This window comes from Hermetia illucens, chromosome 4, assembly GCF_905115235.1.
Source record: "Hermetia illucens chromosome 4, iHerIll2.2.curated.20191125, whole genome shotgun sequence".
Taxonomy (NCBI): Eukaryota; Metazoa; Arthropoda; class Insecta; order Diptera; family Stratiomyidae; genus Hermetia; species Hermetia illucens.
In genome coordinates this window covers 71005294-71025748 of record NC_051852.1, presented here as the reverse complement: position 1 = coordinate 71025748, position 20455 = coordinate 71005294, and the positions used below count along the sequence as shown (strand labels likewise).

The 20455-nt window shown below is 41.1% G+C and overlaps 1 protein-coding gene across 1 annotated transcript; it reads right to left on the bottom strand.

Moving 5' to 3' along the window:
* Positions 1–18099: 18099 nt before the first annotated feature.
* On the bottom strand, positions 18100–19256 carry LOC119655035. The gene is made up of 2 exons (XM_038060712.1): positions 18274–19256; positions 18100–18212 (listed from the first exon to the last, which is right to left on the bottom strand). Exons 1-2 carry the CDS (start codon positions 19067–19069, stop codon positions 18193–18195), a joined length of 816 nt encoding a protein of 271 aa, XP_037916640.1. The 5' UTR covers positions 19070–19256; the 3' UTR covers positions 18100–18192.
* Between the last annotated feature and the right edge of the window lie 1199 nt (positions 19257–20455).

Below are 20455 nucleotides of genomic sequence, written 5' to 3'. Positions count from 1 at the left end.
GGCAATGGCAGTAACCTGCCCTTCGAGATATTTAAATCGCTCAGTTCTGGCAATGGCAGTAACCTGCTCACTAACTGAGTGATTTCAATATCTTGGGTTAATGCTATAAGCCAATGGAGAATTACGTTATGCTCCTCACATAGGGAAACACAAAACCTTTTATATCTGAAGCGTCAAGCTTGCGGTTTCCCGACTTGTTTTTTGTTAGATCGGATGATTGGAAGTTCAATTTGTTTTTGGGAGGTAACGATGGAAGGGAATGGGCCGATTCTGGCAATGTAGTTCAGGCGGCTGGGGGGAAAAGCGACACTATTTACCGTTGGCAGCAATGGCGACTTCCGTCTTTCAGGCGGTGTCCGCGGGTGACCTGGCTCTGAATAAGTTTGAAACGGTTTACACAGCGGACATTTTTTCCTCAGGGTAGTGGAACTGGAGGTCTCCTATTTTTATCTGGAAGTAATTGATGTTCAGAGTGGATTTTTGCCTTCCAGGCAGTGGATTAATTATTGAGAAAACTTGAGGGCCAGCTTTAATAGCTCCATTAGTTTTTTTTGACAGGTTTTGAATGATCTGATGGTAGCCATCGTTACATCTGTTGCGTTGTGGGTGGAGTTATGGTTTCCTTCGCTGCAGGAGTTTATTTCTGTCTGCGGTCTAAGAGGAGGGTTAAGGGGGAAAGGCACCCACATTTGCAGGTGCCTTTTCGTCTATTGTGATATCGAAGAAAAAGTTGCAAATTGAAATGGGAAAGGGAGAGGACAATTTACTGTAAATCTATTGAGAGGCAGAGGGCAAGATGATCAGAGTTAGCTGTCACTGAGAGATTATAAAGCCGCCTAGGAAATGTGACCCACGTGGAAAAGTTGGAACTTCCGCATTAATGATGTAGGCGCTAAGGAATGGGCCTGACTAGAACTAATCGAAGAGACCTTTGCTGTTATACTTATTGACTGAATCACCCCAAATTCAGAGAGGTTGGGGATGTGGCGATGTCCTGTGCCACCCGGGAAGTAGAAAGATACGTTAGGATTCGAAGGACGCCACTGCCTTTGACCTGTTGCTGGTGGACTTTCAGAACAGGCCCCTTATAGACTCCACAATCAACCTTAATTCGTCAGGCAGAATCTCATTTCTTCCCAACAACAATCTTTCTGTACTTTTGGAGGACTTCGACTTTTCGATTTCACACGGGACTTTCGGGTTGTGCAATACAGCGCAAACCTTTCACTCGGTCCTGCGAAACCTCGACTTCTATTTCGTATATTTGGATGATGTTTTGGTCGCTCTTCTTCAGAGTCTGGGCACTTAGCCCATCTCGAGTGCATTTTTTAACGGCTCATTCAGGCCGGATAAGTCCTGAACGTTTATAAATGCAAGTTTCTCCAAACACAGGTGAGATTCCTCGGTTACTTCATTTGCCCTGAAGGAATGTAGCCCGACCCAGACAAGGTGCAAGCAATCACAAGCTTCCCGCGTCCGAAAACTGTGAAGGATTTGCAAAGGTTCTTGGGCATGTTAAACTTCTACCGCCGTTTCCTGCCCAAGGCCGCCCAACATCAGTCCGTTTTGAACGCGTACTTGTCTGGCCCCAAAACTAAGGACACACGGGAGATTGTGTGGTCTGAAGAGGCTGTCCGCGTGTTTGATAAATCTCGTCAACAACTGACTGATGCTACACTCTTGGCATTTCCTCGACAAGATCCACCCCTAGCCGTTTTTGTTGATGCCTCTGATATCGCAGTAGGTGCTGTTCTTCGCCAAAAGGTGAATCCAGTCTGATAGCCGTTGAGCTTCTTCTCCAGACAGTTAAACCCCACTCAACGGAACTACAATACCCACGATCGGGAACTGCTCGCCGCGTACTTGAGAATTAAGTACTTCCGCTTCTCCCTAGAAGACAGCCCGTTCACAGTATTCACGGACCATAAGCCCCTAACGTATGCTTTGAAACAGAAGCCCGACAAAGCATCCCCTCGTCAGCTTCGACACATGAGCTTTATAAGCCAATTGACGTCCGACATACAGCACGTGTCCGGCAAGGACAACATAGTTGCTGACGCTTTGTCTCGTGTCTTCGAGGTTAACATCCCCGCCTCATTCAACTTCTCGGCTATTGCCAAGGCGCAGGAGGATGACGCAGTACTTCAGAGCCTCAAATGCAACCCCAAATACGTCCATCTTCGGTTCGAACTTCTCTCTCTGCTGCGAATACTCGGAAAAGGGACCCCGGCCACCTTTTGCAAGGTTTACGACTTAGCGCATCCAAGCATCACGACGACAAATCGGCTCGTCACTGAGAAACACTTCTGGCCCTCCATGAACAAGGACGTAAACTCCTGGGCCAGAGAGTGCATCGCATGGCAGAAGGCATGTAAGAAAAGAAGTGGGCTCTCTCCCCGCACTACCAAGCACACCATTCACCTCGACATGGTAGGACCTTTGCGAGACTCGTACGATTACAAGTATTGCCTTACAATCATCGACAGGTTTACGCGGTGGCCTGCAGCAATACCTATGAAGGCAATTACGGCGCAATCTTGTGCTGAAGCTCTCTGTCGAGAGTGGATACCTCGCTTTGGCGTCCTTGAAGTGGTCATCACTGACCAGGGAATGCAATTTGAATCCACCCTTTTCTCGGATTTAAGCAAACTCCTGGAATTTAAATACCAGCGAACTACGGCATACCACCCGCAATCCAATGGGATGCTAGAACGTTGGCACCGTACGTTGGAAGCCGCCATTACGGCTCGCGACGCAGGTCTTGCTTGTCTCCTACTTGCCTCTCAACAACCCGTCGAGAGGAATTTGCTGCCAGTCCCGCGGAGCTGGTATACGGGGAGAACCCAAGGCTCTCAAGTGATCCGGTCTTTGACAAGAGATCGGGTCTCACAGACTCGGGATTGCTGCGCCTACTGAAAGACAATCTCCGGCACATTGAAGCCACACCTCCCACCCGACACTCGTCCGCACCTGCCTGCGCAGCCAAGGAGCTGGACACATGCACGCACTTTCTGGTCAGGACGGATGCTGTCCGGAAGCCACTGCAGCCTCCATACGAAGGGCCGTACGGTGTTCTCGAGCGGGGAGAGCATTTCTTCCAGCTCGAGATCGGAGGACATAAAAAGGCTGTCCCCTTATCCAGGCTGGAGCTCGTTTGCGCCCCAAATCAACGTCGCGTTCGCTTCACCGAATGATGGGGAACGCAGTTCCGACTTCAGTCGCTGAAACCCCTAGTTTTCTTCTGGGGGGCGTTCTCCGTGGCGTAGTAGGCCTTGCTAATTTTGAATTGTAAATAAAATAACTGAACATGAAAACGAAATAATTGAAGATTTAAGTTGCGAACCACCGACCGGGCAGGTTGTTTTAATTTCCTATTTTATCTAAAATATTAATTTTGAATACAAATTGTAAAATAAAATGTTTTAATTAAAGTAATTGTAAATACAAGTGGTAAAATAAAATATATTACTAAATTCCTAGTCGTAAATACGAATATGTTTGTATTTACTTTCGGACGCTAGGATACGGCCGTATTCGTATTCACTTATGTAAATAACAAGATATTCACTTTTTCAGATCATCTAATTTATTCATATTCGTATTTGTGAATACAAATATGTCCAACGCCACTGTTTATGACTATCATCTTTAGAGTTTTTATTTGTAATTTCGAAATGATTTCCATTATTTCTTCTAAAGTTATTTTTATGAGTTTCTGCCCCACCCAGTGGTTTGAAAAGCGTTTTTAAGCTTGATTACTTTCCCTACATTAATTTAACTTGCTTTCCATCGCGCTTAGCAAGTTATTATATTTTTAATGCTTCTTGGATTATAATTTGATAAACTAATTGTATTCCTGACTTTACACTTTTTCATTAATCGAAAAAAAAAACATTTAAGTGTAAACCGACTGCGCCAAAGATGTACGGAGCCGAATGAGAGGAATAAAACAAGTCGAAATACCGGACGCTCGCGCTTCGGGTACAAAGGTTCATCTTATGTAAGAAATTTCAACGCACATTTTTAAGGTTTTGTGTAAACACAAAACCTTATTAAAATCGGTTTACTGTCTGTCTGTCTGTCCGTCTGTCTGTCTGTCTGTCTGTCTGTCTGTCCGTCACACGCATTTTTCTCGGAGATGGTTATAGCGATTGACACCAAATTTGGTGGAAAGCTGGGAACTGTGAACGCTCACGCATACAGTGAATTACATCCTTTTACGTTGAATTTAAGGGGGGGTCCCCATACATGCAAAAGGGGGGTGTAAAATTTTTTTTCATCAAATATAGTCATGTGGGGTATCAAATTAAAGGTCTCGATTAGTACTTTTCAACGAAGGGTGGGGAGCGCGGGGGGTTGAAAGTGATCACTTCTTTAAGGGGGCCATTCTCAGAAACTACCAAACCTAAAAATCTGAAAAAAATCAGGAGGCTGCCACTATATGGTGTCTGGGCTCCGATATACCTTCCATGCCGACATCTGTTTAAATAAAGTTAATAATAGTATATTACTACAATTTTTTGTAATTGGTTAGAAACCCCCCTTAAGTTCATCCTAGTACCATGAAATGCAGTCATATAGGCTATAATATAGAGCATGATCTTACCAAGTTTGGTGGAAATCGCACTATTACTAACAAAGTTATAATACCTCAAATTTGTTGCTTCTTTGAAAATTGAAGACTATGAATGTGAATATCATCCGAAAGTGGATACTCTCACATAATATATGGATATATTACGTGCTACGTATTAAGAAATACACAAAACCTTTCGTACCTGAAGCGTCCAGCTTCCGGTTTCCCGACTTGTTCTATCTGTATATAGCTACAAATCCAACATTTTCCTTCATATTTTTCCAAACTACAAGACATACGTACATATTACAGCCATAGATATTATTCTCACCGTAAACAAACAAACTGCCTATTTCCGAATACTGTACATTTATATGCACGTATATAAATTGATATACCCATATTTCCGATCTCCTTCGGGCAGAAAAGCATACATATGTACATATAGGAGGTGAAATTTTGCCATTTTTTGTGAATTTCGTGCATTCTACAATCTGTATGACGTCATCATCACATATCAATTCATCAATACCATAACAAAATGAGTTTATATGAATGGGGTCGCAAAGAATTATTTTGTTTTAGTTTTTTAGTCATTTGTATATGAATATCAATTACTCCATACAGACATGTGTGTATGTAGGTATATAGTATATGCGTGCTAACGAAGTTTGCGGATAGTGTCTAACCCAGGTAGATAAATTAGTACATTACACTAGTCGTATTTAATATGCGCACTATATATGTACATATGTATGCTTTTCTGCCGGAAGGAGATCGGAAATATGGGTATCTCAATTTATATACGTGCATATAAATGTACAGTATTCGGAAATAGGCAGTTTGTTTGTTTACGGTGAGAATAATATCTATGGCTGTAATATGTACGTATGTCTTGTAGTTTGGAAAAACATGAAGGAAAATGTTGGATTTGTAGGTATATACGGCTAGAAAAATGATGAACACAAAACCATTATACCCGAAGCGCGAGCTTCCGGTATTCCGACTTATTAGAAAGTTGCATTTGATTCGTACATATTTGCCGCGGTTCGCTCTCTTTGCATTCTCATGCTGCAATATCTGGATGTTGAGGCCGAAGTCAGCCACGTTTTCCCCAGCGTATCTTGTTTCACCTTGGCGTTCACCTTTTTGCAGCTCAGGGAAGACGGTCCCCGGACTACTGTTTGAGTTTATCCCCCGCCAGATCCACTTGTTCCTCAAACATGATCAACAGGGGTACAGATCCTCTTCTGTTCGATGAACCTAATCCCAGCCCCCGCCCTGTTCACTCGCGGCCTGCTCGAAGACAATTTCCAACGCCCGTCATGTGAATACTAGCCTATTTGTACAACTTTAACCTCAAGCATAGTCGGACCAGCTTTTTAAGGTTTTGTGTAAACACAAAACCTTATTAAAATCGGTTTACCGTCTGTCTGTCTGTCTGTCTGTCCGTCTGTCTGTCTGTCTGTCTGTCTGTCTGTCTGTCTGTCTGTCCGTCACACGCATTTTTCTCGGAGACGGTTATAGCGATTGACACCAAATTTGGTAGAAAGGTGGGAACTGTGAACGATCACACATACAGTGAGTTACATCCTTTTACGTTGAATTTAAGGGGGGGTCCCCATACATGCAAAAGGGGGGTGTAAAATTTTTTTTCATCAAATATAGTCATGTGGGGTATCAAATTAAAGGTCTTGATTAGTACTTTTCGAAGCCGATCTTAGTTTTGACATTTCTTGGAAACGTGGGGAGCGCGGGGGGTTGAAAGTGATCATTCCTTTAAGGGGGCCATTCTCAGAAACTACCAAACCGAAAAATCTGAAAAAAATCAGAAGGCTGCCACTATATGGTGCCTTGGTTCCGAAATACCTTTCATACCGATATCTGTTCAAAGAAAGTTAATAATAGTATATTCCTATAATTTTTTGTAATTGGCTGGAAACCCCCCTTATATTCATCCTAGCGGCACGAAATTCTGCAGTAATGTAGGCTATAATGTAGAGCATAATCATACCAAGTTTGATGGAAATCGCACTATTACTAACAAATTTATAATACGTCGAAATTGTTGCTTCTTTGAAAATTGAAGACTATCAATGTCAATTTCACCCGAAAGTGAACATATGCATATATTACGTGCTACGTACTAAGAAATACACAAAACCTTTCGTACCTGAAGCGTCCAGCTTCCGGTTTCCCGACTTGTTTTAGCTTGTTTTAATTATTTCCATATCAGTCTCAGTTTCTCGTTCTTTAGTAGGTAGCATCCAATTCGGATACATATATAGCATTTCCGCCTCTAGTTACTGACATTTCATATGAAATTAACAATTTCCAAATTAAATTAACGGCTTTACACATTGGATTCTTTCTAAATCAATTTCACAATTTTCGAAACGAAAATAACTTTTTTCCAAATCAATTCATCGAATTTCCAATTAAAATTAACATTTTTCCAAACTAAAGTTATAGGATTTTGTAAAATTATCTCATAATCTAAAAAAAACTATAGCATCTGTGAAAGGGTGATAGCTGAGTGGTTAGAGCACAAGGCCGTCGTACAGAAGGCCGCGGTTCAAATCTCACTGGTGATAGTGTGATTTATATCGTGATTTGGTGTCGGGTACCAGTCGACTCAGCTGTGAATGAGTACCTGAGTCAAATCAGGGTAATAATCTCGGGCGAGCGCAATGCTGACCACATTGCCTCCTAGTGTACCGTTACGGTCTTGAATGAAGTGCTCTAACACACTTCAAGGCCCTGATCCAATATGGATTGTTGCCAACGATTATTATTATTATTATTATATAATAATAATTCAATCCTGTGAATTTAATTTGAAATTATGTTATTTTTCTTTGGAAAATCGTTAATTTGATTTAGAAAAAAGTTAATTTCACTTGGGAAATCCCGAATTTGATTTTGAAAATTGTTAATTTCATCTAGAATGTCATTAACTAGAGCTGGAAATGCTATATATGCATCTATACCATGTTTTCTCCTATTTGATGGTGATGATCCCAATGAGCCGGCTGACAAATATAGTGTACCAAAAATCAAAATTTAAGATGTAACACCAAACAGACTACAACGCACTGCCGACACTGCCGTTATCTGGTAATATTTCAAGAGAAAATGTATAGAGACGAATACTTTTTTGGTGGGCGATACTGGCGTTAATTTTTTGATTTTGTTTTTTTTCTATAATAATGGAGTGAAGTGCTTATTTTTCATTTTATTTCTAAAGAACAGATCATAGAGAAAAATTGAGGACATGAACTGAACACGGTCCTTTTTATTTAGTTATGAAAATCCTAAGTTAATCACGGAAAAGGTAAGCAGACGAATAATTGTTTGGCACACCGTATTAAATTGGGATTAATTGCGTTCCATGGCAGGCCATTCGAACTCTACGTTAACTTTTTTACATAAATAATCTATTATATTGTAGGTCATCTACGGATATATGGAAATGGAATCAGTGACATATTTGGCTGAGAAAGATTTTCGAGCTTCTCGCGCCTTTCAAACGCTGTCGCAAGATCCCTTCGTTGGATGAATTGCGAAGCGGGGCCCTATACAGTTCAGGATTGGTCAACAAATCAAATTCTTTGGAAAGTAGCTATGATGAGTGTGGAAGAGGAAACGGGGCTTCTTCACGTGGAACTCGATTTGAACACGCACTAGTACTCGTGCTTGAGGGGCAATACAGAACAACAGGTCATTGCATCTTTTAGTGGAGTCCGGTCATGACTTACACATGTTGACTGTGGAGTTTACTGCTCCCTTCCTCTCCTCTGGACGACATTCTGCCTGCAACCAAGAGGTGGTTTCAGATCCAAGAGGTGCAAAGGCAGCTGCGTACTAAATTTTTCGCTGGGTTGGCGACAATAGGGAATCTGAGGTATCGGGACATCGCAGTAAGTTATGCGGCGTTATGGGCAAACACTGCTGCTTCAACATATAATCTGACTAATCTCGAGTATTATCAAGTTGAATAACATATCAATAAGATAATAGAGTAACAAAAGAAGTCAATGCCCAGGCAAGAAATTGGTATATCCGAAATGAGGATTTGCATACAGCCCCGCGAATGAAGATGGTTAGTGAAGTCATCAAGGAGCAAGAAATCAAGCATAGTCAACGATTACGTTCACATGAGGATAACGAAGTCCAATAATTGCAAATTTCACGAGTATGACGAGGAGACTGAAAAATTAAGTAGAAATACTTACTGACTTAAGGTGACTTTTCACAGGCAGCATTTTTAAACATTTTTTTTTATTTACTAATTTGATAGAATATTGTCTCAAGAATTATCCCTAAATGTTTTAAATCAAAACTTGCAATTTTTTTTTTTTAACTTTTTTCGTGAAAGCGAGTCAGGAAATTTCATATAAGTCACTAACAAGAAGACACAAAATAGCACATTTTTCATATAAATTGCATTTGTGACACCACGTTTTTCCGGATACTTTGCGAGATTGCTCGGCGATTTATCAGTCGATTTGCTTAGTTCTTTTTTCTTCTTCTATTTTCTAGACTTGTGGTGGTCAAAGGGTAGTATAGGTCCCAGGGCGAAACGTGGGTTGGTACGCACGATGGAGCATAAAACCTGGGAAATGCCTGCTGAACCAACACCAACAACTCTACTACCAAACCCTATCTCCACCTCCACGCGGTGACCGCTGGGAACTCTTCCATAACGAAAAGCTGCAGATGGAGAAGGATGAAGGCGAGTCTCCCGCGCCTAAAAACGGGACAAATTGTACCAACTGGTCCTCCAGGTTGGGGATTGGGTAGGGCTGACAACCAACGGAAAACCGATGTTACGAAGCCACGAAAGGAGCCTCGGACAGGATGGATCTTACAACGACGGACCCGGCAACGACAACGGATTAACGATTTGCGCATTTCCTCATGGAACGTTCGCTCCCTGTTCAGAGATAAAGCTGATGAGCAGCTAGCCGATACCCTATCCCAATATAGGACTGATATAACAGCGTTACAAGAGATACGATGGACCGGTTTCCTGGAGAAGAGCCGCTACACCACATATTATAGCGGTCATCCAGTAAACCAAGTGCTCGGAGTAGGTTTCTTAGTCAGCCAAAAAATGAAACCTGCTGTAATCGGCTTTGAAAACATAAGCGAACGGCTATGCACTCTGCGGTTGTGAGGCAAGTTTAGAAATATAAGCCTCATTAACTTTCACGCTCCTACAGAGGAGACTGCAGAGTCGGATACCTTCTACGAGGCAGTAGAACGAACCCTCGAACCCTACCCAGATATGATATCAAAATCATATTTGGGGATCTTAATAGCCAAGTAGGGAAGGAGCCCGTATTCAGGCGATACGTTGGCTCCCATAGCTTACACGAAAAAACAAATGATAACGGACTGCGGATTATTCAATTAGCAGGGTCACACGAAATGGTTGTTGGAAGTACCTGGTTTGCGCGGAAGGCGGTCCACAAACATACGTGGGCTTCTCCAAATGGGACCACTTTCAACGAAATTTACCACGTGTTGATCAAACGCCGCCACCTCTCAGCCTTGATGAATGTCAGAATATATAGGGGGGCCAATATAGACTCGAATCACTATCTCGTTGGCATGGTGCTCTGAGCTCGAATAACAACACCACCCAGAATCCCCTCTGTAAATCAGGTGAGAGTTAACACTGAGGCCATCCACAACACAGCCCTCCGCGACACCTATAAGAGGGAAATGGATGCCGCAATAACTGCAGTCAACAGAGGACCTGGAGATGAAGCATCAACAAATGATCTTCACAACCACCTGAAGAACGTTATCATGAATACGGCCACAAACATACTTGGCCCCAGCCGCAAAAGAAGTCGGAACGGCTGGTTTGACGATGAATGTAAGCTAGCAACGGAACGGAAGAATGCCGCATACCGAGTAATGTTGCATTCTCAAAGAACGCGGGTACGCGCAGAGACTTATCACGAACTCCCTCGAGCGAAGAAGCGACTTCACAGACGGAAAAAGGAAGCCTGGAAGAACCAAAAAATCTGTGAACTAGAAAAGTACAGGGAGCAACCGCACCAGACGCGGAAGTTTTACCAACAAGTCAGCAGGATGAAGCCTTATACACCTCGATGCTCATCCTGCCGAGACAAAGAGGGAAATCTGATTTCCGACAGAATGGGCATATTGGAGCAATCGGTTGAGTACTTTGATGAACTACTGAACAACCAGAACATCGGCGAGTTGGAGGTCCCGCCAACTGAAGACGACGGACAAATACTGCCACCACCAAGTTTAGGAGAAACAGTCCGTGCAATTCATCTGCTAAAAAATCATAAGTCGCCAGGAGCTGATGGAATTACAGCCGAATTGGTTAAATATAGAGGCAACCAGTTACACCAAGTGGTTCATCAACTTGTGCTGAAGGTATGGGGCAGAGAATCAATGCCTGACGATTGACAACGAGGCATTATCTGTCTCATACATAAAAAGGGAAATATCACACAGTGCAGCAATTATAGAGGTATCACGTTGCTGAGTACCATCTATAAGATATTCTCCGCTTCATTGGCCCATAGCAAGGAGCTTCACTTCAGGCAAATCAGAAACAGATCAGATTTTCTCTGTGCGGCAAGCGATGGAAAAACTGTTGTAATATGGACATCAGTTGCACCATCGAATCGAGCCTATGAAAGACTTTAAGGTCGCCTATGATAGCAAGCATAGTCAGGGTAAAAGTGTACACGGGGGGGGGGGGGGATATCACGCAGAATAGTAATTATAGAGGTATCACGTTGCTGAATACCATCTATAAGATATTCTCCGCTATCTTGCTAGGCCGGATAGCCCCATACGCCCAGAACATCATTGGCCCATACCCAAGAGGCTTCACTCCAGGCAAATCAGCAACAGATCAGATTTTCTCTCTGCGGCAAGCGATGGAAAAAATGTTGGAATATGGATAACAGTTGCACCATCTGTTCATCGACTTTAAAGCCGCCTATGATAGCATAGCCAGGGTAAAACTGTACACGGCCATGAGAGAATTCGGTATCCCGTCGAAATTAGTAGGACTGACTAGGCTGACCCTGGCCAATGTGCGAGGCCAGATAAAAGCAGCAGGATCACTCTCAAGACCATTCGACATCAACAACGGGCTACGACAAAGGGATGTCCTATCATGCGTCCTCTTTAACCTGGCCCTCGAGAAAGTGATCCGTGATGCTGAGGTAAATGCAAGAGGTATGATGCTTGAATTTCTACGGAGGAAGGAAATCAATGCAGCAGTGCGCCGTTCTGACCCAATGACCTACGTGCGATGCGTTTCTGTGCATCTTCGTTTTCAAATATTGGTGTCGTGTGACTGCGAGCGTAGCTGTTCCCAGCAGTCAGCCAAGCAGGCTGCGCCAGGGAATGTTGCGGCAGAGGAGTTGACCATGCCATTCACGATGGGTAATTATGAGGACACTGGTCTCCTGTGGGAAATTAAGGGGCCTCATTCAGAGGATAAAGGCCAACGGGAGCAAATAACGGGGCTGATCAGATCGGTCAGCGAAGGTTCGACATACGAGAGAACATAGAAGAGAAGATGGCTAAATAGCAAAAATACACTTCGCACGAGCAAGGCAAACAATGACACATAATCACAAAAATTGGCCAAACCAGATGTTTCTAATGTGCAAACGGCTAGAAAATCTCTTCCTGAAATTGAAGCCCAACCCGTTTCTAGCCTTCCTTTCAACGACTTTTAAAATTTGGGTGAAGGTCTCGCTTCAGCCTAAATTAATAAACAGCGACAATCCGCTTCCATCAAACTCACCATGAATTTATGGAGTTAAATGTCATTACATTCAAAACTGCGTCTCTGATTTCACACGCCTAGAATGCCATTGCCCAAGTGTTGGTTGATTCTCTGAAAGCAGACTTCTACTGCATTCCCGAGACTCATTTAAAGAGCAGAAATTATGTCAACTTTACCAGATACAGCACTCTGCGGAATTACTCTAACACAAACGCTGGCTTTTTAGTCGAGAAAAACTATGATTTTGAGGAAGTTCTAATTGAGAAACTGCTCAAAAGTTAAAATCGGTATTGATAAACGGATTTTAATAGTTCCCGTCTATATTAAATGTAGAGTAACTAGGTCATAACTTGAAAATCTTCGTTGGCAACTTCAACTCCAGTTATATTTTCTGGGGCAACGCGGCGGTTGGTCAAAATGGGGAAACCCACCTTAAATGGATCCACGACCATTATACGCCAACCTGTTTTACGATGTTTTTGCAGGATTCACCAATAAGACTCGCAAATTAATCCATCATTGACAACTTCCCCCGGTCTAATGAAACCAAGCAAAAATTTTAGCCGAAATCACGCAAGACGCTGACAGGTATGCCCGACCTTTCCACATTTGAACTTAAACTGTCTTAATCTTGCAGTTGCGAAAGCCAATGACTTTAATAAGATCATTCGCCGACACTAATCAACACAAATTTATATCAGAATAAGCATCAAAGATAAATTTGAAACAAGTCGGGGAATCGGAAGCTTGACGCTTCAGGTATAAAAGGTTTTGTGTAATTTTTATATAAAAACATTTGAGTGTGCATTTGCCCTATTAGTACGTAGCACGTAATATATGCATATATTATGTCAGAGCTCTTACTTTCGGGTGATATTGACATTCATAGTCTTGAATTTGTAAAGAAACGGCAAATTTGACATATTATAGCTTTGTTAGTAATAGTGAGATTTCCACCAAACTTGGTAGGATCATGCTCTTTCTCATCATACATTGCTGCAACATTTCGTGGTACTAGGATGAATTTAAGGGGGGTTTTTCAGCCAATTGCTGAAAATAATAGTAATATACTATTATTAATTTTATTTGAAGGGATATCGGTATCGGAAGGACCACCCGAGACGTACAAACTGTCTTCATCCAGATCGAGCAGGCGGCCATTGAGGCGAGATCTTGGGCTGCACATCAATGAAGGCAAGACAAAATATATGGTGGCAACGTCAGCACCGAAGACGAATCAACCAACAACATCAAACCGCACTGGTCAAACACGAAGAAGAATAAGGATAGGAGAATACAATTTTGAGACCGTTGACAATTTCTCCTATCTAGGGTCGAAAATCACAACCGATAACAGCTACGATGATGAAATCCGCGCACGGTTGTTGTCAGCCAACAGAGCCTATTTCAGCTTACAAAAACTGTTCCGCTCGAAACTTCTCACCATAGGGTCAAAGCTCTTACTGTACAAGACTATGATCTTGCCAGTCCTCATGTATTCCTCGGAAACTTAGGTTCTTAGCAAGAAAAATTGCGAACTCTTGGCCACGTTCGAGAGAAGAATCCTCCGAAGAATTTTTGGCCCCCTACATGAGGATGGACGATTCCGTAGCCTACACAATGACGAAATCTATAAGCGATACCATGACCGTTCGGTTGTGGATAAAATCCGGCTCAATAGGTTACGGTAGGCGGGTCACTTAATCCGTATGGATGAGGATGATCCCACCCGGAAAGTCTATAAGGGCAATATCTATGGTAGAAAAAGAAGACGAGGCAGACCCTGCCTAAGATGGAGCGATGGTCAAGACGCCAGACAGCTTTTAGGAATATCGAATTGGTGGACCTCGGCGCAAAACTGGGATGTCTGGAGTTCCTTATTAAGGCAGGTCTAGAACGGATACCGGTTGTTGCGCCGTTGATGATGATGATGATATCGGTGTGGAAGGTATTTCGGAGCCTAGGCACCATATAGTGGCAGCCTCTTGATACTTTTCAGATTTTTCGGTTAGTTACTTTCTGCGAATGGGCCCGTTAAATAAATCATCACTTCCGAACCCCCGCACTCCCCACCTTTCAAACAAATGTCAAAACTAAGACCTTTCATTTGATACCCCACAGGACAATATTCGGTGAAAAAAACATTTACACATTAAATTGGACGTAGAAGGATGTAGCTCACAGTTCCCACTTTTCCAAAAATTTGGTGTCAATCGCTATAACCTTCTCCGAGAAAAATGCGTGTGACGGACAAACAGACAGACAGTACAGTTTACACAAAACCTTAAAAAATCGTTACCATAAATTATCGGATCAAAAAATTAATAAAGCTGTTGTTTTGGTCACCAATGCAAAAATCTAAAGAGTAAGAAGTCAGCAGGTCCTGTCGAAACTCCTAATTTTGCTATCAGAAACCTTCTTGAAGCTTCAAGCAGGTTTTCAGTTGCAGTTTTTAATAACTGCATAAACAATAGCTTCATTTTGAAAGCAGACAAAATAATTACCATTAAGAAAAAGTCCTCATGAACGAGAAGACTTTAGACCTGTTTCCCTTCAATCAAACTTGGGTAAATTTTTGGAGGCGATTTAGATTTAGAAATGGTCTTCGACTTTCTTCTTTTTCTTCAGCCTTTGTCCCGTTCATAAGCGGGGTCGGCTCGTCGTGATCGGCTTCGCCATATGGGTCTATCGAATGCCTGTTCTGGGTGCAATCTCGAGGCTTTCAAATCCCCATCTAGCGTATCAAGCCACCGTTGTTTTGGTCTGCCTTTTGGTCGTTTACCATCGACTTCGATGTTCAGGCCAATCTTGGAAAATGAATTCTCTTTTGCACGAACTGGAGTGACCATACCATCGAAGACGCCTCTTTCGCAACTTTTCCACGATCGGTGCAACCCCATAACGATCGCGGATACCTTCATTTCGGATGTGATGTGGTGTCACACGTTTAAAACCACTAGTCCAACGTAGCATCTTCGTCTCCATTACTACAAGACGCCGTTCATTGTCTTTTATAGTCGGCCAACACTCAGAACCATAGAGAGCGACTGGACGGACGACATTGCGGTAAATTTTAGATCCAAAAAGATTGTTTCTTTCTTGTTGCTCTTCTAGAGGAATGTAATAGGGTAGAACTTATACCTCAAATGGTTCGTAATTATATTCGTCGTTTTAAACTTCGAAGCAGAATAACAACAAACAAACGTTCCGTAAGCTGTGTTAATCGAAGGATGTGATTCTTCTTCGCATAAAATGGTTAAATAAGGTTTCTGTTCTGGCGAAATGTCATTTTCTCTGACGAGTCTTAGTTTAAGGAGGTCATCCCGTGTGTCGGATCCGCGAAATCGACTTTTTTTGGCATCAGTTGCAACTAGATATAGTGTAGAATAACATATATGGGCAAAGTGATTTTCTGATATTCAGAGTCGTTCGGAAATTATAGTGTTAAACACGTGATAAGTCACATGCCAGATTTATGTCGATCGCCTTAATAAAGCTCGTATTTATCGGTCCGAATGACTTCGCTAAAAGGACAAGAATTGAAGCCATGGTTTATGGACTAGATATAGCAGATTAATGTTCAGTTAAGATTTTATAGTTAAAAATTGCATTCTATTTTTTAAATGAGTTTTTCTCGAAACTGTATGTTGAAAATCGGCTGCCACCATAGTCCAAAATCTATCCAACGAAATTCTTTGAAATTTTCACGACTTATTCAGAACATATTTCCACGTAGTTTTTTTTTATTCATTGAAGAAACCATGAAAAAACACCAAAATTCAAAAAAAAAGTTTAACACGGTACCAAAAATTTGGTTTTTAATTTTTTTTAATAATTCTAGTTTGCGGATGTAGTTAAGTCTGCACGTTAAAATGCCATTTTCTTTCTTTTTTTTTTCTTTAAGATGATCGCAGCGCCATCTAGCGTGGTAGCAGAAAAACACCTTTTTTTGGAGATGGGTCTATAAATTGCTTTGTATTTCAATAACGAACTAAGCAATTGGGGTGAAAAAATTACCATGTACGCTGAAGATATTAATAAATCTATGGTGAAAAATTCGTGTTTGTATCTTTATCCAATTCTTCACAAAAAAGCCAAAAAAAACGGCCTTCACACTGGATGACCCCCTTAACGTTGAAACTTCAGATGGGCGGGTAAGGATTTTGTGGGAACTGAATAAATGCTTCCATGTGAAAAATCGAATACCCACATTTAAGTATGGTTACCGTTCACTGATGGTTTGGAGTTTTTTCGCCGCTTCAGGCGTGGAAGAAATATGGATACCAAGGAATATATTATTATTTTGAAGAAAAATTGGCATGGAAGTGCATAAAAGCTGAGCATTGAAGATCGCTACAAGACAATGACCCAAACAGGCTGTCTTAAATATACGCTTGTGGTTATTATATAATTGCCGAAAATTTTTGCAAACACTTCCAGAGAGCCCGGCTACTCGTATTAACCTCATTGAAAACTTCAGGAATGCTTTACAGAAGCAATGGAAGAAAATCCCAAGCGAATTGGCAAGGAAGTTGATGAAATCGATGTCGAATCGTATTTAGAGTAGTTTAGAGTATTTTAGAATACCATAGCGCTGTGAGGCTTTCTATATAGGGTAGTGCACGAATACGAATTTTGTTTTGATTAAAACATGAAACTTGTTACACATTACATTGTAATGTTTTTATCATTATTGAATAAACATTCCTTTTTCGAAAATAGTTGGTATCTATTGTTTCTGAAATTTGAAGCAATTTAAGAAATATTGTAGGTGCCTAAATATTTAAAGTTTAGGTGTACGTACGAATTTTGTATACTATGTCTATATGTGTACGATTCCCTCACGGCACGCACATAGATGATAAGAAGTGTTCCAACGATTAATTATCTTAAATAATAAAAAATTTGTTGTTTCTTTTTCGTTGGTCTAGTCTTGTGGCACTGAGACTTGTTAGCACTGATGAAGGGAACAAGTGGTTCCTGAAATATCGGTATTTGCAAGAATAAATATCTACACCAACGAAAAAGAAACAACAAGTTTTTTATTATTTCAGATGGAATATTTAGTCGATTGTTTGTAATTTGCAAACAAAGCGTATCTGTTATAAGCCGAAATTACGAACTGAGATGCGCACAAATAAATGTGTCCTCTGTGAGCTGTGCCCAGTACCTTATAACTAAACAGAAAATTTTGCACCCCCTCTTCGCATGTATTTGAAGCTCGCTTAAACTCATTATAAAATGACGCCTGCTATGCTATGTGTGCTATATGTTAAGGGATTCTCAGGCCACCCTTTTTCACCAAATTTGATAATAATAATTTCAGTCGTTTTCGAGTAAATCGGGTGTGACAGTAAAACACACGCACATTGAATTGATTTTATGATAATAAGGTTTTGTTTCACACAAGACTTTAAAAGGGAACTTAGTATTAACAAATCTAGGAGATTCCAGTTCGGGCTGTAATGAGTGAGTTCATCCTGTAGTTCCTGGGAAATATGAGAAGTTTTGAAATAGATGCAATCTCACAAACTATCCGGAATAACGTAGTGCCACAAATACAATTCATATGAAAAATGTGCACGTTAGTGCCTTCTTGTTAGTAGTTACTTGGAATTCCTGTCTTACTTGAAATTCTGAGGAATGGATCCCAAGGAAATGCTATGAAAAGTCTTCTTAAAAACTGAATTTACTTGGCAAATAAATTAACAGTACATTCATTGATTCTGTACCGGTACGAAGCTCGCCGGGTCAGCTGTAAATTGTACGTTATTGTAAATAAAACTCTAATTTTGATTTGTGATGCAGCGACCTTTATTTGTCATTTAGTGCGAATTTTTACTGAAATAAAAAGGTCAACATGAAATTGTTCAATCTTTTTGATATACTACTATGAGTTTACGATCTTCAGAATGTTTAGGGCCATCACCTATTGACTCTCTTTTGGGAATCGTCGCTAGCTTACATCCTTCAGAAGACGTTTCAGCTTCGAAGAAATTCGGACGAGTCGTTCCACCACGAACATTCATACGACCACGAACAAGAAACTTCTGAATATTAGAATTTCTCTGAATTTCACTTTTTTTCCTTCGTGAAACTGATCCCTTCTCCAAAAACTCCTTCAAATTGGATAAATGGGCATTGAGAACGCATGTGTGCCTGTCAATCTTGCGCTTTATTGGCTTTGGCTTAGGTTCTGGAGGAGGTTGCGACTTTATTCGAATAGCTTCCAGAACAAATTCCGAAGGGGACAGCAGTCTCGCTCCTTCTAAAAACGTTTCTCCTTCAATGTCGCAAGTTTGCGCAAATTGATCAGACGTGAGCGAATTGCTATGGATAACGCCAGCTCTCTTTCTCTGTTCAACGCCCTTCGATATGAATGTCCCTGGCTGTTTTTCGATTGGTTGCCTCGTTGAAGTTCGATCCGCTTTCCTTGCCAAATGCATTAGATCTTTGGATTTCAAGGTGATATTAAGATTTCCTGCCGTTTGCTTATTTCCCAGCAACATATTGCCATTTACTTCTTTACTTATCCTCCCTACAAAAGAATTTTTCGTATCTTTCGATTTAGCAGCTTTTTGATTTTGAATATTGCGCAAGTATTCCCGATGCTCTCGGAGGAAGTCGCGTTTTGGCCGCTGAACCTTCGATGCAGGTGGCGGATTTGTAGGCTTGCATGTTTCAATAACGGCAGCCATTTTATCTGCACGATGTTGTCTCTGCTTAATTTGCTACTTACTAGTAAATTCTGCGACTGCTCGTGTGAAATTATAATTCATTAAATAAATTTCTAAAAAAAGGCAATTTTTATCATCGATAAATTTAAATCGACATGACATGCAAAATATGGCAAACTTACTAACGCATTTGGTTACATTGTTTTCTTACGTCACTATAATTTCATGAACAAGTACTCCTTCAATCGTTTTTAAGGTTTTGTGTAAAACAAAACCTTCTTAAAATCGTTTACTGTCTGTCTGTTTGTCCGTCTGTCTGTCTTTTTTTTGTCTGTCTATCTGTCGGTCACACGTATTTTTCTCGGAGACAGTTATAGAGATTGACACCAAATTTGGTGGAAACATGCAAACTGTGAACGCTCACGCATACACTGAGTTACATCCTTTTACGTAGAATTTAAGGGGGGGAGGTCCCCATACTTGCAAAAGGAGGAAGTCTCCATTAGTAGCCGAAGTCGCTCTTAATTTTGACATTTGTTGAAAAGGTAATGTAGGCTATAATATAGAACATGATCCTACCAAGTTTGGTGGAAATCGCACTATTACTAACAAAGTTGTAATAGGTCAAATTTGTTGATTCTTTGAAAATGCAAACCAATCAATGTCAATATCACCCGAAAGTGGGTACTCCCACATAATATATGCATATATTAAGTTCTACATACTAATGGGACAAAAGCACATTCAAATGTATTTATATAAGAAATACACAAAACCTTTCATACCTAGAGCGTCCAGCTTCCGGTTTCCTGACTTCTTAAGGTTTTGTGTGAAAGAAAACATTATTAAAATCGATTCAGTGTCTGTCTGTCGCATGCGATTCACTCGAAAACAGCTGAGGGCATCATCTTGAAATTTAGTAGGAGTATTTAGTGAAACTCTTCAATTCCATCATATTATTTACGTAGCTTGCTTGTCTAAAGCCTGGATATATGGTAGTAGGAGGGTTTGAGGGAATGCACTTTGTATTATGGTCAGTAAAATAACAAGTTGGGAAACCGGAAGCGTTTCAGGTATAAAAGGTTTTGTGTTTCCCTATGTGAGAAGCATAACGCAGTTCCTCATTGGCTGATAGCATTGACTCGAGATATTTAAATCGCTCAATTCTGTTAGCGGCAACATGTTCAGAACTTAGCGATTTAAATCTCTCGGGTCAATGCTATCAGCCAATGGCGGACTGCGTAATGAAATTGCTTCAGGCATTAAAGCAACCTGGATGAAGTGGCATTTCACAACTGGTGTTCTTTGTGATCGATGTATCAGCGAACGTCTCAAATCCAAATTATACCGCAAAGTGGTCTATCCTGCCGCTCTCTATGGCCCTGAGTGTAAATAATAATAATCGTT